This window comes from Dreissena polymorpha, chromosome 6 (genome assembly GCF_020536995.1).
Source record: "Dreissena polymorpha isolate Duluth1 chromosome 6, UMN_Dpol_1.0, whole genome shotgun sequence".
In the NCBI taxonomy this organism is placed as follows: domain Eukaryota; kingdom Metazoa; phylum Mollusca; class Bivalvia; order Myida; family Dreissenidae; genus Dreissena; species Dreissena polymorpha.
In genome coordinates, this window is record NC_068360.1 from 59,599,518 (window position 1) to 59,624,610 (window position 25,093).

Sequence of the window (25,093 nt, forward strand, 5' to 3'; positions counted from 1 at the left end):
AATAATTTACATGTATAGTGAATACGACCACATTTAAATTATCTGATTCGTCACCTAACTGTGTGCCGGAGATATCCTATACAAGTGAAGTTTCTGGACACCTTTAGCGCTGTTGGACACCGCCAGCCTAGTACCATCCTTAGACACACATATGCAACAAGGATACTTCACATCAACTGGATAGGTACCCAGTATTTCACCGTCCACAGTTAGGTGCACAATGGAGTCGTAATTCTCACTGCACACCAGCACCGTGTCTTCAGGCCCTACACAGGCACCACGTGGTTCTTGTATATTCTCATCAGTGACAGCTCTAGATGCGCCTTTCACGGTGTCTTACATTTATACTGTGTGAGCCAACCTGTCAGTCAGCACCAAATTGTTCTTAGACTGGACATACGTACACAGCCGTTCATCGAGTTTGTACGTTTTCCTAGGAAAAACAACGTTCTTAAAATCAGACCCCAAAGTGTTAATTGGCATCAGTGATATAATTTTAGAAGGAGTCGGATCATCATACGTACTTACGACAAGGTCATTGGCCGTCGCATAGCTTAAAGAAGAGAACTGGAATGATGCATAGATTTTGTTTGTTATGCTGATGACATGGCCTGGACACATAAGGTCGTGTTTGCCACTGACACTATGATATGATTTTCAGAGATGCAAGCAAAATCATTTGGTCTTGACCTGCACTTATACGGTTTCCCTTGTCTCTGCAGTCGCTCATTCGGAATGATACATTTATCATTTTTGCTATCCACGGCTACCAGCCTTCCGTCCGGCATGAAGTCCAGTCCAGTGAGGAGTGGTTCCTTCTCATCATCTCCATTCCTGTGTAGATCCACGGACACTAGCAACTTCAGGGTGACGGGCCTCATTGGAGAACATAAATTGTCTTCTTTGTTGTCCTCTGAAAAGGTAAACATTTGAATAAATTGCTTCAAAAATATGGTATTAATTGCGCACACAATAGACATTGAAGTACAAAAAATATTAACCAAGTTTGGCATAAATGATTAGTTAAAATTGATTCGAATATGATGCGACAACTTTCATATTAATGTTATGACATAATCCTATCCATACCTTAAATGGTATCATTATTATGTATGCTCGTTTCTCTCATATATAGTCTATGGTGGTTCCGTTGATGATATTTTTTATTTAAATTATAAAATTCATTATTTGCATCAACTTATGACGTTATAATTACATGCTATTGACCATTGTATTTTTTAAGTAAAAAGAACGTCGTCCAAGGATCATTTCATTACATCTTTGAAAAAGTTTTAAATGCATGAACAAATCGACAACAATCAACGATTGAATATTATTGCATAAACTCTAGCTATAATACCCTCTGGCGCTGTGCAGAAACTTGGCAAAAGGAGGGCTTGAACGGGAGAAATCGTGTATTAACAATGCAATTCACGTGCCGTTCAAGCCCTGTTATGTGTTTTTCATATCCATAATCTGGTCCACGCGCAGTTACTTCCCTTCTCCAGCCTTCGACGACTTTCCAAGCATAAATGGGGAACTGAAAAAGCACCAGTTTCCTCATGCATGCAGGGATAATGACTATTTCAATCCACTTTTCAAGTTATACCATCTGCACTCTCCTGACAACAGCTTTATTTTATTGGCAACGTCAATGAAGTTAAGGTTATTTACTCAACACTTTCAAAAGACTATGCTGTAAATGTAAGTGTTTATGTGCCTTCAACGTTTCTGCTTTTAATTCCAAAATATTTCCTCATTTCTTACTTTGCGCGGCTGCGTTTCAACTTTGCATTAATCCACTGTTTAAACACATTTTAAATCGAAAACTGCCTATCCGAAGGTAAAAGCCTCGTCATTTCGGATTATGACCGAGTGAGGCATATGTAAAACACAACCTTGAACTGTATTGAAATAATCGAATTATTTTGTCGATGTCGAATGAACAAAACGTATTGTTTTCAATGTTATTTAACATTATTTTGGTATGTGTGATTTGTTTATGCAATAATAGCGAAAATACACATTTTCTCGGACATGATCATCTGCGGGCGCTCTCAAAATCCGCTCCTGCCCTCGTGCTGCGCACTCGGGCAGGAACGGATTTTTCGAGCGCCCGCAGATGATCATGCCCTCGAAAACGTGTATTATCCCTAAAATAAAATCATCATAATATGTACTAGATCAATAAAACTAGTGAAACAAGATATTAAAAATCACCAAGCGTGGCTCCACGGAAAACTATCGTAACTCTACTTTTTTTCAGAAAATGACTTTTTTGCATTGTTCATAGTATTTTAATGATATACAATTATACTGTAAAATTACTAGAACTATATTTCAAATCTTAATAGTTGAAATGGTGAAAGGGCAGAAATATCGCAACCCCAAAAAGCTGTTTTTGTCCTGCAATATAAAGAAGTGAAACTCCAGCTGCTGGAGCAGTATTGAATTTTCATTAAAAACAATTAAACAAGGTTTCTTAAAAAATAATAAAAACACAATACCGCCACCAGCCTCTGAAGGCTGAAAATATAACAACATCGAAGATATGTACGGGTATACACGCTACTGCATCCACGCAGCACACATCAAACTGTTGTGCAATGCAATATAAAGAAGACTATTGTAACTTGAGTTACGACAGTATTGCGTACAGAAGTACATTAGATCATGATTATTATTTCATGCAAAACTTGAGTTTTAGCGGCAGATTTTACATTGCAATATGTTAAAACTGAATACTTGGAATGTTTTAATTTTATTTCAGCAAGATTTTCTTCTATAGTCAACAACGTGTATTTCACCTTTTGTTTAATAAAATTCATGTTGACAAAACCTAATTTTACTATTGACAAACCTTATTTTATTGGGATCAGAGAGGGGTGCATAAGCAACCACCCCTGCTATTGTAATACACCCTTGGTTATAAGCTTTATGGAAGCGAAATCATGAGGCACATTTTAGTATTGCAACTCATACGAGTAAATATTTCGTTATGGGTTTAAGCTTAGTGTAAATTATGGTAATATTGTAGAAATGTCGACATCAAAGCATAATTTAGTTGAACTGCTAGTTTACAAAACAAATGTCTTCAGATTGATCATGTTATATGTAATATATATACAATTATATACAATATATACAATATACGCCTGCGCAATTTGCATTCATGGGTTTACCACGTGACGATGATGACCAATCTACTTGCGTTATGTATATTTAACTGGTAGTTACCTGGTAGACATACGCAGTAAAATTGTATTACCTTATATACCGAAAATATGAAAACTTAACAACATTTTTCAAGTAATGTAATATACCAGTCGTGACATTTTAATCAATATAAACTAATAACTGAAAAAAACACGGTATTTTATAACTTTTCTTTTTTCGTCAATCTGGTTGACTGTCCCTTTAATGACATTTACTGTGAATCCACTGATTTTTCTCCACCACAAAATCAAATTTTTAATATAGTGTACAAATAAAATCATCTATCAGATAGTATAAACAAAACCACAAATTTAATAACCCAACATATGTGTTAAAAACTCGCCACATCAACGCAAATTTCATGCAAAAAATGAAAAGAATCCAAAATATATTGTCAACCCTAAATATGAATGCATTATACGAATAACGTTTGATTAGTCTGTCTAGTCTAATAATGTAATACGAGTCATCTTAATTTGATGTAGCCTTGATGTAATATTCGTTATACCACGGATGCGTATGTGTATATATACATACCAATTAATTGAGCAAATGTAATTAAAAAAACTGTACATAAATGACACGAGCTGCATTATTTCGGAAATAAAAGAAAGGCGCCGATCATGACACAACTTCCCACCATTTATATCAACAATAGCCAGTGATTTTAATTAAATGAATGGGTGAAAATCTATTTCCAAACTGCTTTTTGCTGATTAAAGAAGTGTACCGGCAGTTTGTTCACAAGTTGTTAATGATGAGACCTCGTGTGAATTTGACTTGCACTCGTTAAACTGAGATAGATCAATAGGTTTATTCAATATATACAATAGACAAACTGCCCATGATGATGAGATTATACGTGTTTTATATATGTTAAATTGAACTATATTGATAACATAGAAAATACTAGGTCGGTGCCGAATAAAGCAGTTTATTTTGCGAGGCTTAGAAAATCTGAACCACGAGCCTTGGCTAGTGGTTCAGATTTTCGTGCCGAGCAAAATAAACTTTGCTTTATTCGGCACCGACCTAGTATTCGATTTATCCCATCAATTTTCGTAAATTATTTCTTTAAAAATAGAATAGGAAAATCGAACTACACGGAAAATCTCAAAGTTATTTTAAGCAAACATTGTTTCATTATTTTAATCGTGCCGAGCCTAATACATTACAAAAAGATCAGTAACTTAACTGTTTTTCTGTTTATCATACCTCTACGTCCCCGATTTTTAAGAAATAATGAAAAACACACACTAAACAACTGCAGCTTTAGCGTGAAAGAACATGACTTGTGTCGTATGACGTGTTAATAATGACGTCACGAGTAGGCGCACTTAATATTTGTAAATAATGTTTTTTTGCTTTTTGAGTTGCATTTTGTGTTTAAAATATATTACATCTTGGTATCAACTTGTTTGTTTTGTTGAATCTGATTCGATTTTACTAAAATGATTACTTTATAGTTGATTCCGAGTAATATGACCATCCTCCGCCGCGCGTGACAGCGATATTTTAGCATTGCCGAAATAAAGGAAAATATATTCCACAGTGGTTTATTTCGACAATGCATGTCTGATGATGGGATAAAATATGTTGCAATAACACAAAATAGGCAAGAAAAATTATATATTGAAGACGAATGTCAAAATGCTTCAAAGACAAATTAGCGCCCCGAGCCGATTGTGACGAAGATATTGCGCACATATTTTCCTACAATAACCGAAGCATTCGTCTTTTTATTTGGATCGGAGTTCGTGTGTCGTTAGAATAGATATCGTTGTTTAAACATTTTATATAATGTCATGAATATTTGACAAAATCGTGCATACCAAAAATTACTGTCATATTCTTGCTTGAATCCTTCATACTCATGATTTCATTATGGAAGCGGGTTTGTTTCTCTATGGAAGGGGGTTTATTCCGCATATGCAAAACTAGTGAGGGTGTTTATTCCGCGTATGCAAAATGTGAAAGGGGGTTTCTTCCGCTATGCCGTTTTTAGTGAAGGGTGTTTCTTCTGGAGGGGGTTTCTTCCGTACACCCACGGATACTGGTGTAAAAGGTGTTGTATACAGCGCAAGATTCAATTAAAGTTAATTTAGCTTGTAATTAATTAGTTTACTTCTATAATCAGGTTTAAAGTGCTATTATGCGCATAATTCACTGTTGAATTGAGCTGAAAAGCTGAAAAGAACTAACAGGTCAAAAGAGTTAGTTAAAATGCGGTAACTGACCAATTATCTGCAAGTCATCTTGCTACCAGTTGTATATACATATATATATATATTATAATCAATATTTTACATGTCTGTCCCAGTCCTCTAAGCCGAGCGGAACTGTCTTTTTATTAGGATCGGAGAAAGTGTTCGTGTGTCGTATGAATAGATATCGTTGCAGGAAATGAAAATGATCCATAAAACAAAATCATGTCTTTATGTCGTATGAACGAAACTGCACTGAAACTAAATTTAGAATCACATCGTACATCGAATCATTTCTGTCGTCATTTGTCAAAACGAAAGTACGGTTGATATTCAAATGCATTATTTTTCTCTTTCCGGGATTTTGTTTTAGTATGTTGGTGCTGCATTAACAAATATAAGTGTATATGAAGTGAAAGCACCAAAAATAAACAACGGTTGCGATAGACACCTATAAACATAGCATATACTGTTAGATGAGTATAATATCACTTTAAATTAAAGAAAATGAAAATTAGGTGATGTAATTTGTTATGTATGCGGTATCTTACCATTTGTTATACTTGTAAATCATCTTTACAAAACGACATATGTGAGATGTATAACAGCGTTTTTTAGGTTGTGCGAAAATCGTTCAACAACCTGATGAGTGTGCACGCTTTCGTGAGACGACTGTGCCAAACGGGTCCCCATCGAATTTGTACGCGACATTTGATAAAAAATGAAGTGAATGAAAACGTAATTTAAAATGTAAGTAATGCCCACATTTTTAAATACTGCCATGTGTTACTTTTGTCTAAAGAAAATTGGTCGTCTGTTGTGCCGAGAAGTGGAGGTAGAGGAGTTTGTGGTGGATATCGCCATTGTTCATATACATCGCTAAGTACAGACGAAACATTAATTTTATTTCAAATTTAACTTGAGGTTGGCACAAACGACTCAATGGAAGAGCAGGGACAACCCCTCCCATGTACCTTCTCATACGTCTACTGTCTAGTTTGTGAACATATTGCAATAAAAAGTATTGAAATAAACTCTGAGAGTGTTTCTCATTTGTGTTTTTGCATAAATTACTCATCTAGAACACAGTTACACATCAATAGTTTGAATAAGGTACGAGTTGACTAAGGTACGAGTTGACTTCCGTGCGAGATGACCAAACAACGTGCGAGTTGACTTCCGTGCGACTTGACTTAGGTACGAGTTGACTGTAAACCGTCGGCTACTAATTCATAGTTATTGAATCCAGCTCATGGACTTTTGATGAACTATTTTGGAAACATGGCATGTACTAGTGAAATTGTAAATTTTACCTGAATCATTCTGTTAACAGTGAAATAGTATTTTTAAATGGTTCATACATTTTGAATGGCTAATCATAAAACTTTCATATAAAAGAAAATCCACCACATAAAGTAATCAGTAAAATGACACACTATTTCTAGCTTACCATCGCCAGTTCTGAACAAGCAATTTGAAATCGTCTGAATGGATTTGATAAAAAGATACTTTTAGCGGTTCTTTATATGAACTTGTTTTCAGTAAGACAATATCAGCAATAGCAGCCTAATAAACAGTAAAGAGCCCCTTTTCACATGTAACAAATTAAAAAAATAAGCAACACATTATTAATGGAAGTTTTATTTAAGACAATTTGTTATAAAATAAGGCGTGTTATTTAAAATGTTTTATGCAATGCCTTGAATATTTGCTGAGGGTAAAGTCCACCACCGTCCCGTCGATTATCCGTCGTAAATTCACGGCTAGAATTCATTTGCGCCCGATACTATCACCGTTTGGGAAGCAGAAGAATCCTTTCTTCCCATTTTCAAGATGAGCATTGCATCCTAATTCTGCACACTGCGACATCGTAATATCTGTAGATCCGCAATGTCACGAAACAATTCGAATCGTAATCAACTCAACGTAGATTGAAAATTTAAAAAATGCGAGTAAATGATGAACACAATCCTGTATACATTGAATTTTTTTTCAAAATTTGCGTTACTGTAAATAACAATGGAGGACGTTCTGTGTCATGCGCAGTGGTGTTCGACCACGTCATCGGTGGAAAATAGCGGTGTAAATTGCCGAACGCATTACGGAAATCACCGATAATCAAATTCATCGTTTTCTAGCTCTAACTATTTTCTTTGTATTTATTTTTTGTTTTAATTTCAATGGTATTATATGGTATTCCTTTATAAAACATTATTATTACGTCAGAATTATTCTGTTGATCTTTAAAGTACGCAACCCTTGTTCCAAAAAAATCATAAACAAGATGTCCCCCCATATATTTGACCTTTTACCTTGAAGGATGACCTTGACCTTACACCACTCAAAATGTGAAGATCCATGAGATACACATTCATTCCAAATATCAAGTTGCTATCTTCAATATTGCAAAATTAATGGCCAATGTTAAAGGGATCTTTTCACGGTTTGGTTAATTGACAAAATTGAAAAAAGTTGTTTCAAATTCGCAAATTTTCGTTTTAGTTATGATATTTGTGAGGAAACAGTATTACTGAACATTTACCATAGTCCAATAAAGCCATTATATGTATCTTTTGACGATTTGAAAACCTAAAAATTATAAAGCGTTGCAACGCGAAACGATTGAATAATTTGGAGAGTTCTGTTGTTGTCGTTTAAATTTACGAAACTACGAATATTGCTTATATAAGGTATAAAATACTTAAACTGTGTATACCCGGCGGAATAGCCGAGAGGGCTAATGCGTTTTTACTTCAGACTAACTCCAGGACTCCATTTAATGACAAACTTCAAAATATGCCAAAATCTGTGAAAAGGCCCCTTTAAAGTTTGACGCAAACAAACCAACAAACAGGGAAAAAACAATATGTCCCCCAGTTTAGACTTAATACAAAGAATTTCTAACAAAATTACAAGACATATGGAACATCTGTTATCATTATCTATTTATCATGGTCTGAAGTTTATGTGTTTTATTAGTTGTTTTCTTTAATTACAAACAGATAACGCAGATGTCATCTCTTTTTGTTATGCGTATTATGAATGAAATTCAAATTCAATTTTTGAGTCTCATGTTCAGGAAACTTAAATGCTACATAAACATGCCATCAAAATATGACAAATATTTTGTGTGTAACAAAGATATCTATATATATATATTTCTATTACAGAATTGTACGTTAAATAACAACTTAAATAGTCTAGTAACATATCACATCAAAAGAAAACAATTATCATGTTGTTGTTATATGTGAATGCCGGACAAAAAACCTCCCGGAAAAAACCCTCCCGTCAGTTTTTTAGGGGCCGGACAAAAACCCTCCCATGAAAAAACGGGGCCGGACAAAAACCCTCCCATGAAAAAATGGGGGCGGACAAAAGCCCTCCCGTGAAATCTGAGCCACGAATTCAAGTACATGTACTAACGATTATTTATGCATTTTTAATCCGCAATCGGTCATGTCCGACTTTTTCTTTTCTTGTCGGTTATCCGAGATATTTATTTTTTGTAATAATTACTTCACTTCAGTAGGTCAAGTTACACTATATCTTGACTAATTAAAATATAAAATATTGAAAATGTTGTTATTTTCCACCCATTTGACGTAAATTATATATGTTTGAACTAAGATGTTTATGATTACTTAGTAGGATAAGAACTAGGATGTTAAGTAGTGTGTTTATATAAAATATCAATTTGTTCGGCATCCAGTGCATTAATAAAACACTAAAGTCGTGTTTCTTTTTTTTCATCATCGTTAAAGTCCTCCGTGAAAAAAATAACAGAGGCGGACACAAGCTTCCCCAGACGTTCCTTATTTCGTTTTATACAGATATCAAGTATTGTGAAGTCTAGACAGTATAATATTACATAAAAACGATGAACAATAAATATAATTAATTGATAAACAAACCAACATAGTAGACACTTTAGATTTATACAAGCAGTATTTTTTTCGGATTAATGAATGCAACATAGTGTGAAGCAATTACATGTGACGGTGTTTAATTGCTTTTATTTAATTCTGTGATGAAACTAATTATACCCCCACAAACGAAGTTTAGGGGGGTATACGGAGTGAACTTGTCTGTCTGTCGGTCTGTCTGTCTGTCTGTCTGTCGGTCCGTATTAAGTGTCCGCTCTCTATTTCAAGTTGTTTTCATCCGATATTGGCCATAAGTTGTATCTAGATGATATCTAGGCCAAGTTCGAATATGGGTCATGCCGGGTGAAAAACTAGGTCACGGGGTCACTTAGTGCGTCTTTTAACATTCAGCATGGAGTCCGCTCTCTTATTCAAGTAGTTTTCATACGTTCTTCACCAATTTTGGTCAGAAGTTTTATCTAGATGATCTTAAGGCCAAGTTCGAACATGGGTCTTGGCAGGTCAAAAACTAGGTCACCGGTTCACTTAGTGCGTTTTAAACATTGAGCATGGTGTCCGCTCTCTAATTCAAGTTGTTTTCATCCGATCTTCAGTAAACTTGGTCAGAAGTTGTATCTAGATGATGTCTAGGTCAAGTTCGAATATAGAGCATGCTGGGTAAAAAACTAGGTCATTGGGTCACTTAGTGCCTTTTAAACATTCAGCATGGTGTCCGCTCTCTAATTCAAGTAGTTTTCATCCGATCTTCACCAAACTTGGTCAGAAGTTTTTATATAGATGATCTTAAGGCCAAGTTCGAACATGGGCCATGCCAGATCAAAAACTAAGTCACGGGGTAACTTAGTACGTGTTACACATTCAGCATGGTGTCCGCTCTCTAATTTAAGTACATGTAGTTATCATTAAAAACTAAGAGTAATTGCAGATTCACATTTTCCTATTTTGAGTAAATTTTTCGGTTTAATGAATGCAACACTGTGTGAAACAATGACATTTGTTGGTGTTCAATTGCTTTCACGGGAGGGCTTTTGTCCGCCCCCGTTTTTTCATGGGAGGGTTTTTGTCCGCCCCCGTTTTTTCTTTGGAGGGTTTTTGTCCGGCCTCTATGAAAATGACGGAGGGTTTTTGTCCGGGAGGGGTTTGGTCCGTATCCCGTTATATGTTTCACAGTGATATGGAATTGAAAACATCTAAGAAATCATTCATTTTTTCTTTTAGACCTTGTAAAACAGTTATTCCTCACATGTACGATGTTTAAGTGGAAAATATGCAATTCTGCTACACGCGCCCATACACAAACCAACAAACACATCAGATTTTGAAAAGATGTATGGTGAAATATGAAATCAAGACAACACATCAAAGAATGATAGTTAAGAATGCTTGTTTAATGATCATACCTTATTTACAATGTTCATGAAACTGTATGCTGCACAAGGTATTAGCTTTGTAATAGCATATAAGTAAAACTCTCAATGATGGAATTGGATTGAAAAGTTCAAAATGATCATGGAAATTCCTAGTCCTTTGTAATCTTCACACAGGTCACATAGAATGTTGGTACAAAAACAGAAATACATAAGATAAATAGTTGTTTGTGTGTAACTGATCACAGGCAAACTGAATGCTTATTTATTGAATTTCAATCGCACATAAACACTCGGCTGCTCAAAGCACATCTTGAATTCTAGTAAAAATCAACTTTGTAAATAAACGGTGATTGTTATATGATACGTCCTCACCACACTCAGAATTGCATACTTTCTTAACCATTTTGCACAAAGCACCATCAACATCCCCACATACTTCATGTTTCCCCACCCACCACTTCAACCTTCCTCAGCGCCTTTGCCCGCCTATCCCACCACCTCCTCCTTCTCCATCCTAAATCATTCCGCCCCCTCCACGATTCCCATATCTCATCCCCGGGGGTCCGCCCCTAGGGCCCATACCCCTTCCTGCACTTCCTCCACGACTGCTAAACCCTCCCCCACCGCCAACTGTACTGCCTGACCGGGGTGGGGGGTCTCGACCCATAGGACGACCTTCTTTAATAGGTATCTTTTCGCCTATGTTAAGACGCTGCTCATTGTACTTTATAAACTGTGGATTAAATTAAATACTTATTATACATTTTTATACAACAAGGCACTAGTAATGTTATACACAAATAAAAATCCTTTAACAAAATTCTACTTTTTTCTTACAATAAAAAGCGTGTTTAAGCCTAACACACAAAATACAGAAACTAAGTTTTTTTCTGGAGATGAAACAACACATATTTTCACAAGCTAACTAGATGGAAAAATTGTTTATTATTGGCCTCAAAGATTTAAAACTTGCAAATCTAGCAAAGAGAAGCTGACAAAAAGGCAGAATAAAAAAGTTTCAACACCGCAGTCCAAGAGACAGCTAGATTCCCAGCCAATATATTTTTTACCTTCATTTTTTAGCAAGCACAAGTGACTCATGCCTTTAGCACATCATTCATATTACCTTTAAAACTTGGCCAAGTTTTATCAAAACCCTTCATTGGGCAAAGGAGACTGGACAAAAAAAGCGCCAAAGCTTTTGACCTTTCATTGAAATGTGACCTTCACCTTGAACTTGCGTGGCAAAGCAATGCCCTTTGCATTGTCTAATGTTTGAGACATTGTAATCCTGTGTCATTAAAATCATTCAATTATAAAAGTTAAGAACCAGTCATGAAAAAAGTGAATCAAAATTTCGACCTTGAAGTATGACCTTGACCATGAGCAGGCGCAACTGACTCATGGCTTCTGCACATCGTCTCAATGACCTTAAAAATGTATTGAAGTTTACTAAAATCAATCAAAGCATACAGGAGGTATGAAGCTGACTCAAAAATGAAGGTTCAAACCACCATTGACCTTATATTAAAACCTTGACCTTGATCAGGCATGACTGACTCATGCACATCATCACAGTGCACTTAAACGTGTAGTAAAATTTCATGAAAATCCTTCAAAAGGTATAGAATATATGGGGCAGACACAAAAATTGGAATAAGGAATGAAACTGAATTGTGACCCTGACCAAGTGTTGCTGACTCATGCCATCTTCAAATGGCCTCAATGAACTATACGTTTTAGTCAAGTTTCATGAAAACCCTTCAAAAGTAAGAGATATGGAAAGGACACAAAAATGACAAAATCTTTGGCCTTTTAGTAAAACCTTGAGTTGGAGCTGGAATGACTGACTCATTGTTCTGCACATCGTCTCAATGCCCGAAACATTTCAGTAAAGTATATCAAAATCAGCCAAACGGTAGAGGAAGTATAGAGCAACATATTGTTACAGACAGACTGAGGGACAGACCGTCTGAATGACAGACTTGTTGCTATAATTACCTAAACGCTTTGCGACCGGAATTGGAAATGTTAGCGAAAATAAAGAAGTTATTGCAACAAGATCTAGTTGAACATTCAAAAAAATATATTACCTGTCCTTGAGAAGTTTTTTTAAGAATATTCTCCACTGGCTCTCTGGTTTCAAAGACAACAAAACCATAGTTCTGCGAAGGAACACAACGATTCAGTGACTTATGAGGATTGCATAGCAAAACATACTTTTTTTTAAACATGATTTTAGCTTACATAAAATCACACAAATACTCTAGAATCCAACAATATATTGGATTTAAACTTTGTTTCTTAGATCTATTATTCGATGTGAAGCCATTCATACACATTTATTTTGTTTGGATCTGGATGTACAAACCAATGCCAGAGCAATATAATATCATCTTTTTCTAAATAAAAAATAACTAGATTAAAATAATGATTTACCGGAATTTTTCCACATGTTCCCTTTTGATTGATGCGGGTTTCAACAACTGAACCATATGCTGAAAAACAGTGATTTTTTAAGAACTGTTCTTGCTTATTATGATTATTGGTTGTTATATTAAAGATATAAGCATTCAAATCAGCACTTTAGTTTCAAAATTAAGCATTCAAAAGTGTAAATGTTTAACAATGTTAGACATACTACTGTGGTTTGAACTGATGGCATGGATTTATTACCACTACACAGGTCAATCTCGGACAACCAAAATAAGTAAACACATTTTAGTAAAAAACAATGAAGTTCATGCTTTCCTAATCTAAATGACAAAATATGTCAAAACAAATCTTGTTCTCATTTACAAACCTTCAAAGAATTCCTTCAGGTCTTTTTCTCCGACATTGTGTGGCAAGTTGCCAACGAACAACTGGTGGCTGTCCGGAAATCGATTACCATAGTAGCGGTTCATAGTTCTGTCTCCATCCTCACCGCCTGTGCTGATGCGATCACGCCCCCGACCAGAACGATCGCGACCAGGTCTTAAAATAACAACAATAATTAATTAAATTTTTTATATTAATTTTTAAAATAAAACTGTTTATTATATTCATCATGGCAGTTACAAATATTACAGCTGTTTAAATCAAATTTAGGATCAGTAACATTGTCACCATCAGTTAAACAGACACCCATGATTCTTATGATACTATAAATTAGTTGAACAAAGTGTGTTTACTTCACAGAAATAAAGTTTACAATCATGACCAAATTTGTAATCTATTACAAATTGAAAACATGATTGCTATAGCTACTTTTGCAGATGTTTAAAGTCACTTTTTATCTCAGTAAAAACAACTGTAACCTTACTATCCATCCGATGCAAATAACAAACATCATAGCAGATTAATACTTAAATACGGAATGACCCATATCTGTACACAGACAAATCCACAACATAGTCTACACTAGACTAAGGGCCATAATTCAGCCAAAACTCGACACAGCAAAATTCCCTTCATATCGTTAGTCAACACTGAAAAGTTTGAGCAGGATCCACCTGGTTTTTAAAGAGGAGTTCAATATAAGCTTCAGGAAGTACAAATGTATGCTTTGTGCGTCCCAGTTGGTGGGGGAATAAATAGTATTAAAGCTGTTGTAATAAGATTTTCAATCATTTAGACAAGAAGGCATATGACAGTAGGCAACTGTCACCTTACTTGTCATCTGACGCAAATTACAAACATCATAGCAGTAAGAACAAGAGCTTTGTGAAAAACTCCCAAGTATCCTTTCAACACTTTGCCATAGGTACACGAATTCTCCTAGGTGATGACATATACACCAGTTACATAAGAAGGCATATATGACAGGAGGCAACTGTCACCTTAGGTGCCTTTTAACGCAGATAACAAACTTCATTGCAACAATAAATATAAAGGCTTTTTTCATATGAATGTCAGCTCAGTACAATTTTTGCTTTTCTGATTAATTATGATCATAAGATGTTAGTGTTTAGTTCACGTTTGGCAAATAACAAAACAAATTCTACATTAACATTGTAAATTCCATCAGAATAACGGTAGGCTCAGAACATATTTATGATCAGTTAAACATGAAGGCATATGACAAAAGGCAACTGATACCTTACTTGCTTTCTGACGCAAATTACGAACATCATTGCTTTTTAGGGTAAACTCAAAGCAGTTATATATACTCATCAGAAAAAAACAGCAAAATTACGCCTTATATCATACCTGTACAAAAGAATTGTACACACATTTGGCAAAATTATCATTTAAAGGATGCACAAAGATATGAAAACATGTACACAAAGTGCATACAGTTTTTTAATTAGATATTAGCTCAGTTAAATGTCGTCATCATTTAGAGAAGAAGGCATATGACAGAAGGCAACTGTCAAATTACTTGTCATCTGACACATATTACACTCATCATAGCAGTAAGAACTAGAGCTTTGTCACAAACGTAACTTAAAATACCCCTGCACCACTTTGTCATAGGTAGGATCAAAAGGTCTTGTATGTTTACATTCCATAGCCATGACATATTTCAAGTTACAATTCAATCGCTTAAAAAATATGGAAGTGGTTCACTACACCAACATTTGATATACTTTGCAGACAGGCAGAGTTACACACCCACTGATAATGCCATCTAGAAGACTTGCTTTGTCCCCCCTATGCATTGTTTGTGGGGTATAAAAACTATTTTTAAAAAGTTGTTTTAATACAATACTTAGCTCAGTAAAATGTCTTCATCAGTTAAACAAGAAGGCATATGACAGAAGGCAACTGTCACATCACTTGTTATCTGCCGCAAATTACAAACATCATTGCTTAAGAGATTATTCTCAAATTCATTAATATATACATTTATTCAGTAAAGACTGCACATTTACTTCTTATATCATACTTGTACAACAGAAGTGTAACAAAATAAATATGGCAACATCACCGTTTAAAGGATACACAAAAAGATATGAAAACCATTTCCGATGTACGCAAAGTACAAAGTTGATAAAATTAGAATGTTCAGCTCAGTACAATGTCATCATCATTTAGACATTAAGGCATATGAAAGAATGCAACTGTCACCTAACTTGTCATCTGACTCAAATTACAAACATCATTGCTGTAATAACAAGAGCTTTGTCACAAATATTACTAAAAATACCCCCGCACCACTTTGTCATAGGCATGGGCAAAAATTGCGTCTTCTATTTTTACTCTGTCCATAGTGATAATATATTTCAAGCTTCAAACCAAGCAACTTACTGACTGACAGAGTGACTCCAATATATCAGCTCTCAAACTTTATTTGAGGGGTTTAAAATCTACAAATACTAATACAATGGTTCTAATTAGATTCTTAGCTCAGTACAATGTTGTCATCAGTCAAACAAGAAGGCATATGACAGTAGGCAACTGTCACCTTACTTGCCATCTGACGCAAATTACAAACATCATTGCTTAAAGGAATATTGTTAATAAAATGACTTAAGACAATGAACGTTTCAAACTGCTTATTTAATCGTTATTTCCGTTTTTCTTGTGTTCAAACATTATATAATTAAAGACAATATTACATGTATGCAGGCACCCACTGGCAAACAAATTATGCGTACTATTTCCACTGATCCTTTTGAACAGTCCTATAGATTGTTTCCAATATAGCTAGCGATATTAAAAGTCTTCATTATATTCAACTGGTCAAAGACAGATCAATTCACACAAAAGCATTAATATAATACATGCAGATTACGTTTAAAAAGTTACTTTTTATGCTAGACTGTTATTTAAACTCTCAAGTATTCAGATATGAACCATTTAAAAGTTATAACATTCAAAACCACGCACTCGAAAGAATTTTAAGTTGTTTCTGTTTTAAAATGACGTGGAAATGGTTCCAATAAAAAAACTGAGCGAGACTGACTCGGAGTAAAAAATCGGATCCTTGTATACTCTGAGATGGGATTGACCAAAAATATGGGAGAAAAGTGGTCCAAAAATGGTCAAAAGGTGGTCATTGACCAACTATTTGCCAATGACCAAGAATACATGGGCAAAAAGTGGTCAGTGACGAAATAACTGGTCAATGACATCATGACGAATAAACTACATTGCCCACAATTCGAACGTCAACTTAACAACTGACTGAGTAAAACAGACAAATGGCAGCCATCTTGGACTTTAAATAAGAATTAAACATGAGCGCAGTTAAATTATGACAATTTACAAGAGCGGTGCATAATACCATGAAATGACATGGGCTTTTTCAATTCATAGCCGATAACCTTGACTTCAAACAATTCAACTGTTTCGAACATGAAGTAAGATGGCTGACGGCAGACAAAAATGTGATTTCAAGCAAATGAGTTGTTTACGATTGCAAAGGGATAATGGCATCTAATGCAGAAAGGAGCAAACAGGCTTAGTAGGAATTGTTTACATGCAATGGATATTACCAATCACCAATATGCGTAAGAAGTTGAATAAAAGCTTTAAGGATCAGTGCAATGAAATTTCGCGAGTCCTAATGTCACTTGCAATGAAAAGTCGAAACAAAAAAATAAGCCCAGGATAAAATACATATGAAGTATTAAATTGTGCTTTTAAAATAATACAATCTGATGAGCATAGTTTATTCTAAAACAACGCTGTACATGACTACTCGCGGTGGGTGCCTGTTCCAAACAACCACAGCAACAACATTACTAACACAAGTTAAGGTCAAATAAAAAATCATTCCAATTAAACAAGGACGGGGTACTTCAATATTCATTAACAAGAGCACCACATAGCGGGTGCCAACGCTCGGCTTCAGGTGCAGTTTATTTTTTTTAGAGGTTACAGTGACCTTGACCTTTGACCTAGTGACCCAAAAATGGGTGTTGCGTGTAGAACCCATCAAGGTGCAGCTGCATATGAAGTTTCAAAGTTGTAGGTGGAAGCACTTTGATTTTAGAGCCAATATTAAGGTTTTAACACGACGCGGACGGCGGACGAGCTGGCTATGACAATACCTCGGGTTTTCTCCGAAAACAGCCCAGGTTAAAAAACTGCAAAACTACCACTAATATAATATTTGTGTATCCTGATATAACAAGCATATGGCAACATTACCTTTAAAAGGATACGCACAAAGATATGAAAACTTCAATGAACACTAAGTTCACCTATCAATTCCTTGACAATACCTTGGGTCTCTGTGTTCCTGCAGAGTTGGACTTGAGTGCTGTTTCACCTCTTGCCGTGTCCTAAAGCCCGGCGCAGGCTTTGACTGAGCTACAGGCTGACCAGGCATTTGAGACACATGGGCTGCACTGTTGGTGTTCAATCTGACCAAGGCAGCCCACGAGAATGGCGGCATTTGAGGCTTCTCTGATAAATATGGTCGTACTTCATTAGCATGGGAGAAAGTACAAACACTTTTTACACAAGTTTATGTGGGACAAAAATGGTCAGATTTATCAACATCAGTCTTTGACATTGTTGATACATTTTTAAAACACATCAATCATGTACAGTTTTGTGCATATTTTCTGCACCTAATAGCAACAGCAAGCATCTTCAATTAAAAAGATAACCATTTCAACTTCTAATGTAAGCTAAGCCAATTATATTTTAATCATTATTAGTTTAAATGTGTGAAAAATATTCAAACAAAACAGCATTTGATCGATATTCTTTTTTAAGGATAAGAATTTTTTCTAGTCTTCAACTCTTGCTTAATTAGAAAGGATGATAATCATACAATTATTGAAAAGCAAAACAACGGAAAAATATAATTGTACTGTAAGCATACAAATTAAATTCACAGAACCCTGCTAATGTATGAAGATACTCCCTATCTGACTATGAATACCATGGGTGTGCTGTGGCTCCTTCTCCAGATGCACAGTTTCCAGTTTGGGTTCCTCCTTGTGGACCACCGTGTCATAGGGGGCTACATCCTCTTTCACATCAACCACTTTTTCGGGCTCAGACTTGGGGCTGTATGGTGTCTCCACCTGCTCCTCTTCAAGAAGAGCAGTGCAATTGCTGCAAGAACAGGGGATTTATATCAACATGTTAAATTCTGGAAGTGGAAATACTTATGCCGGTCCTGCCCAATACAGGTAAGTGGAAGTAAGATGTAAAGGATATATTGTAAAATAAAAGTGTTATATTTTGGCCTGTTTGAAGAGATGCACTGTCATTTTTAAGATAATGAACAGAATAAAAATAACAAATATAGTTCCTTTTTTGACATTGACTTTATATAACATATAACTTCAAATGACATGTGCAGGCTAGCATGACAACATATCCGCATAAATGACACAATGAAATTGTTACTTTTTTGTTGTATATTCTGGCTATATCTTTGCTGGACAATTGTATAAATTCAATCCAATTAACATTTGCATAAATATATGCATATTTGACTTCATAAAAACATTGATGTTATTACCTTAGAGGAGTATGGTTGTCATAGAACTGTTGGGTATCCTGGATAAGCTCAGTCTGGGCACCACCATCCAATATCTCACCAAATATCACACCCTCAGAATCTGTAAGAAATAGGTACATATGTCTAAGCACTGAGTGAAATTACCAGCCTTGAAGACCAAAGCATGTGACATAACTAGAAAGAAAACCATATATAGATTTAATTAAGAATGATTCAATTGTAATGTGAAATATGGAATTTTCTGGAACTGTGTAAAATCATAATACATATAATTATTCATTAATGATTTCTATTATACATCCATGTATACATATATTTTTGTAATACATATTTGAAATGCATCCAAATGGGTTTCTTGAATGTTAGTGATGATAAACATTACATTTGCCAATCTTTTGTCTGATTTTGTGCAAAACTATTAATTTTTAAGTTAAACTTAAAAAAGTATTAGTCAACTAAAATAAGGAAAAGGCAAAACGGACCTAAAATTTGATTCCAATAATGTCATGAAAACCCACAATTTTTTCCCATTTTTAGAGTGGGACGGGGTACCTGAGGAATTGGAAAATTGCGTTGTTTTGACTTAAATTGGAAAATTAGTGTTTTTTTTTTGCTAACAATACTTTAAAATTAAGAATAAAAGTGATTTCAATAATGCATTTTACTAGGGTTTAAATTATACATGTAGATCTTTATAAGAGATGAACAAAATCAGTGTTTTTTATGGCGATTCCGGGGCCGATACTCATCCCCATTCCCCTCAAAAAAGAGTATATATTTTTCCCCGATTTTGTAGAAAAAAATCCCCTCCAGAATAATTTTTTTTTTTTTTTTTTTTTTTTTTAGAAAGAACTCTCTTATGATAAATATTCATTTCATAACAACTAACAAAGTATATAACAAATTAATAATATTATATGATTTTGAATTATTATAAAGAGTTACATTAAATTAGTATTTCCCAAATCAGTGTACTTTTCATATGAATTTCATGCTTTTCCCAAAATGGCCAGGAAAAGGCCTGATGTATCTATATATATTGTGTCAATATTTGATGATAAAAACATTTTAATTTGGTCCATTTTATTGATAAAAAAATGCTAACATTTGCCATTTTATCAATTAGAAAGTCCCAATTGGACTCAAAAAGGCTAGGAAAACTGAGAATGTGCATGAAGGCTTAAGTGTCTGGAACTAATGTTGAAAAAATCATTGGTATATAGTGCATGAAGGCTTAACGGTCTGAAACTAATGTTGAAAAAATCATTGGTATATATTTTAGAAAAAGGACAGAGAAATTCAGCTGTGAATATTACATTCATATATACATGTGTATTCATATAATAAATTTCAGAAAATATAAAAGAGTGAATTTTTAATTTTCCCCTTTTCTTAAAACACAACGCGTTTTTCCCCTTACTACGGGTCCATCACCATTCCCCTATTTGTGAGAAAAAACACTGAAAATGTTAAGACTTAACAAGATGTGTATGTGAAACACTATGTCCCCCCCATATATATGACCTTTGACCTTGAATGATGACCTTGACCTTTCACCACTCAAGATGTGCAGCTCCATGAGATACACATGCATGCCAAATATCAAGTTGCTATCTTCAATATTGCAAATGTTATGGCCAATGTTAAAGTTTGACGCAAACCAAAAAACCAACCAACAAACAGACAGGGCAAAAACAATTATGTCTGCCAGTATAGACTCACTGGGGGACAAAAAAATATATTTTGTGGAGTAATTCATTAAAGGGGCCTTTTCACATATTTTGGCATCTATTGAAGTTTGTCATTAAATGCTTTATAGTGTGATATGTGCTCATCGCTGCGTATATACATGTTCCAACTCTATCCATTACCCAATAATCCAGTAAAATCATGATTTTTATTTTCACGAACATAGAAAATATTGATGATATGCGCCATGACAGAAGAATTCGTATTGAACGTGCGTAAATCATGTATAATTATGTGTGAGCATTGAGCACTATTCATAGTATGTGTTATTATCCCCACGCTTTTTGAAAAAAAGGTGGGGATATTGTGGTGATCTCCGCCGTCCGTCTGTCCGTCCGTCTGTCTGTCCGTCCGTCCTGGCCACTATCTCCTCCTACACTAAAAGCACTAGAACCTTGAAATTTACACACATGGTAGCTATGAGCATATGTGCGACCCTGCACTATTTGGAATTTTGATCTGACCCCTGGGTCAAAAGTTATAGGGGTTGGGGTGGGGCCGCGTCAGAAATTATCACTCATTTTTTTAGGTTATTTTACATTTACTTCTTTATTTCTACACCGATTCACTTCAAATTGATACTGGACCTCACCTATGACAATACGGTCAATCTCAACCATGCATGGCCCCATTCCCAACCCTGGGGCGCCCCGCCCACATAGGCCACACCCACCAAAAATTTCCATTTACTATAATTTTTTCATTTCTACACGGATTCACTTCAAATTGATACTGAACTTTTGTTATGACATTAGGGTCAATCTCAACTATGCATGGCCCCAATCCCAACCCTGGGGCGCCCGCCCACATAGGCCACACCCACCAAAAAATTCCATTTACTATAATTTTTTCATTTCTACACGGATTCACTTCAAATTGATACTGAACTTCTCTTATGACATTAGGGTCAATCTCAACTATGCATGGCCCCATAACCAACCCTGGGGCCCCGCCCACATAGACCACACCCACCCAAAATTGCCTTTACTATAATTTCTTCATTTCTACACCGATTCACTTCAAATTGATATTGAACTTCTCTTATGACAATACAGTCAATCTCAACTATGCATGGCCCCATTACCAACCCTGGGGCGCCCCGCCCACATAGACCACACCCACCCAAAATTGCCTTTTACTATAATTTCTTCATTTCTACACCGATTCACTTCAAATTGATACTGAACCTCTCTTATGACAATACGGTCAATCTCAACTATGCATGGCACAATTACCAACCCTGGGGCGCCCTGCCCACATATGTCACACCCACCCAAAATTGCCTTTTACTATAACTTCTTCATTTCTACACCAATTCACTTCTAATTGATGATGAACTTCTCTTATGACAATACGGTCAATCTCAGCTATACATGGCCCCATTACCAACCCTGGGGCACACCTAGGTCAAACATTCGGCGTGGGGATACGCGTCGGCCTCTGCCGCGCCATTTCTAGTGTAATAATGATATATTTCATATTGCATGTATTTTCATATTGCATGTATTTTCATTTATTAACATCATCATTAATTAACTTGCTTCATTGTAAAATGTAATTATAAAGATGAATAACGCATTTATTCTTCCTTCTTGTGACATTTACATCTTTCAATATGCGGTATTTAAAAAATGGCTGTTTAAATCACGGGCACTCTGCATTAGCTATTACCCCCTGCAAACTTGCAAAAACATTTACTAGAATCGATCTGGCTACCTAAAAATTTGTTTCACACATGCATAATTTTGTTTGACAGTCATCTCACAATGTTATTACACATCTAATAAATTTCAGAATTAAACTTAATTAACACTTACATAAATATATCTCTCCAAATCGAATATGCTGCAAGTATCAGCTTTTAAACTATTATCCGTATTGTTTTCACTTTCGAATTGAAATCAAAAACAGGACAGACCCACCTTATTAACCAATGAGAGCACAGCTGTGTTTGAGAGCACAGCTGTGTTTAAAACTGTTTCCGCGTCAAATATGGTGCACAGACTGAATATATTCTGTATAATAGATTTGGAGGGATTTTTATGTTATGAGGATTTTGGGGAGGGGGTAACAGCTGGGGGGAGGAGGGGTAACAGCCAATGCCAAGAGCCTGTAGTATAACTCGCCGAGTAATTTTAACATTTTTAAGTGTTTAGTAAATTGCTTGTAATATCTTCTTACTGCTTTGTTATGAATTTAAATGCGTCGAGAGACAATAAAATACAAACCTATCTCTGCACATTGCTGATCGAAATTCATTTGAAAAATTGGGTTCTCCATTCCAAGAAGTGCTTGCAGTTCCCATGAAAACGACAGTGAAATGTTTGTTGTAACTGGTGCATTTGTTTTTGAATCGATAAGTGTTTCAATAGCGTTGTGTTGTTCTTTGGTCTTCTGAGAAAATATGTACTTTTGCTCAGGTGTACCGTGTTCTAGAATAGCAGAATACATCGGTAATATCTGATCTATTCGTTCTTTTATTTTTGTAGCGGCTGTATGTTTTTCGTCAAGTTGAATAGACACTTTGGCCTTAAATTGATTTGTCTCAGTAAACATCTTCTGTTGAGCTTCTTCTAAAAGTTTTACAATACGGTCTATAATCTTTTTTCCTTCATTGTATACATTTGCGATGGATTCATTCAATTCACCCCTTGACTTCTCACAGTCAGCTATCATAGAAGCAGCTTCAGATTCTATTTTTATCAATGCGTGTTTAATTGCCTGAAACTCTGGTTCATTTTTCAATGACATGCTCGCTATTTCCTCAACATTGTCACATTTCCGGTGCGTGAATGTACACGTGCTGCAGCACAGCTTCGAGTGGTCTTCGCAGTAAAATTCTATTGCCTTGCCGTGCTCCTCACAAACGTCCATATCTTTCATATCAACCATCACTGCGGCTGAACCCATGTCCTGAATATTGACTATGTCATGCCTCCCAGGTTTGTATTTTGTGTGTGGTCTACTGCACTCATCACAAAGTATCTCCTTACAAACCTTGCAGAAAACAGTTGCTTTTGTTGCGGAGCCGTCTCTGCTACACGGCTCACATGATCGGATGACAACACTTGGTTCGATGGCATCGCTTGAATTGAATTGGTTGGAAACGATCTGTCCACCCGTTGCCATTATACTTAAAATTTGGGCGTAAATTTATTATTCTACTTTCGATTTCAAAAATCAGAATTTTGCGAATTTTCTCCAGTTAATCAGCAACACAGTGATGTGACCGAATACTTTTGTCATTTCAAGAAAATATCATTGCATTAAGTAAACACAATAGTTCCATCTGATCGGCGATATTAAAAAGCGTTTACTTCTCTTATTTGTTTAATTGTGATTCGATGTTTACATCGCAAATATTTCACATTGCTTGCGCAGTGATTTCCCTTGTAACTCAGTAAACCATATGTCAGGTTACATGCAAGTAAAACTTTTCAAATATTGCAGAGACGTTATTCAACGGAAATGGTTATTTTTTATTAAACATCAAGTACCAACTTTATCTGTTTGTAAAAGCATTGATCATACAAATGGAGAATTTTCTAACGCAACACTGTTCAAACTTGAATATCTCATTTATGAGTTGAAGATTATGATCCAACATTTTAGATGTGATCATTTGACTACATTCTGCGCAAGCTGGCGAAAATCGAAAAAAAAAAAAAAAAAACCCATCCATCCGTGACGATCGGACGTCTTAAAAAATGTATGGCTCAATATGAATATTTTGGAGCGCAACCGCACATTTTGGTATTCTAAAGGCTGAATGCAAGTGTATTGGAGACTTCTCTAACGCAACGCTGTTCAATCTTGAATATCTCACTTACGAGTAAAGATTTTTTATTTAAAATCGTACATGTGATCATTTGACTACATTCGGTGCAAGCTAACAATACAATCATTCATCCGTGACGCTTTAGCACGTGGGGTATTCTCCAAAATGCGCGGTTGCGCATCTGAATATTCATATGAGCCAGTATGTTTTTTAATTATTGTTATGTATTCCTGGTGAAATAACTAACCTCAAATGATGACATTGAAAAACATTTAGAATAATATCGCGTTTCACCACTTCCACGTGCAAAAGGATGAAAACATATATACCCCCACGTGCTAAAGCGTCCAAGCGAAACCAATGAATGATTGTATCGTGAGGTTGCCCAGAATGTAGTCTAATTATCATTTGTATTGTTTATGCCCCCGGTAGGATGGCATATAGCAGTTGAACTGTCCGTAAGTCTGTGCGTCCGTCCG

At 35.5% G+C, this 25,093-nt stretch overlaps 2 protein-coding genes and 3 non-coding genes across 5 annotated transcripts in view; 1 reads left to right on the top strand and 4 right to left on the bottom strand.

Annotated features, from left to right (window-relative positions):
* Nucleotides 1–25,093, top strand: part of LOC127835190 (G2/mitotic-specific cyclin-B3-like) — a 284,803-nt gene that overhangs the window by 113,819 nt on the left and 145,891 nt on the right. The gene's annotated exons all lie outside the window — the stretch shown is intronic.
* On the bottom strand, nucleotides 10,622–24,224 carry LOC127835187 (uncharacterized). The gene is made up of 8 exons (XM_052361496.1): nucleotides 23,065–24,224; nucleotides 19,088–19,187; nucleotides 18,500–18,675; nucleotides 17,832–18,015; nucleotides 13,481–13,653; nucleotides 13,117–13,175; nucleotides 12,771–12,842; nucleotides 10,622–11,410 (listed from the first exon to the last, which is right to left on the bottom strand). The coding sequence occupies exons 1-8, from the start codon at nucleotides 23,963–23,965 to the stop codon at nucleotides 11,192–11,194; spliced, it is 1,884 nt and encodes a 627-aa protein (XP_052217456.1). The 5' UTR covers nucleotides 23,966–24,224; the 3' UTR covers nucleotides 10,622–11,191.
* Nucleotides 14,266–14,365, bottom strand: LOC127836743 (small nucleolar RNA SNORD16). The gene has a single exon (XR_008028920.1). It is a non-coding gene; the product is annotated as a small nucleolar RNA SNORD16 (small nucleolar RNA).
* LOC127836742 (small nucleolar RNA SNORD16) lies at nucleotides 15,373–15,472 on the bottom strand. Its single transcript, XR_008028919.1, has one exon. It is a non-coding gene; the product is annotated as a small nucleolar RNA SNORD16 (small nucleolar RNA).
* Nucleotides 16,006–16,105, bottom strand: LOC127836741 (small nucleolar RNA SNORD16). The gene has a single exon (XR_008028918.1). It is a non-coding gene; the product is annotated as a small nucleolar RNA SNORD16 (small nucleolar RNA).

Coding starts and splice junctions, on each gene's coding strand:
- LOC127835187 (XM_052361496.1), bottom strand. CDS start 23,965: ATGGCAACGGGTGGACAGATCGTTTCCAACCAATTCAATTCAAGCGAT. Junction 18,016..18,499: donor GGAGCCACAGCACACCCATG/GTATTCATAGTC, acceptor CATATTTATCAG/AGAAGCCTCAAATGCCGCCA. Junction 13,654..17,831: donor CAGGAACACAGAGACCCAAG/GTATTGTCAAGG, acceptor TGTTATTTTAAG/ACCTGGTCGCGATCGTTCTG.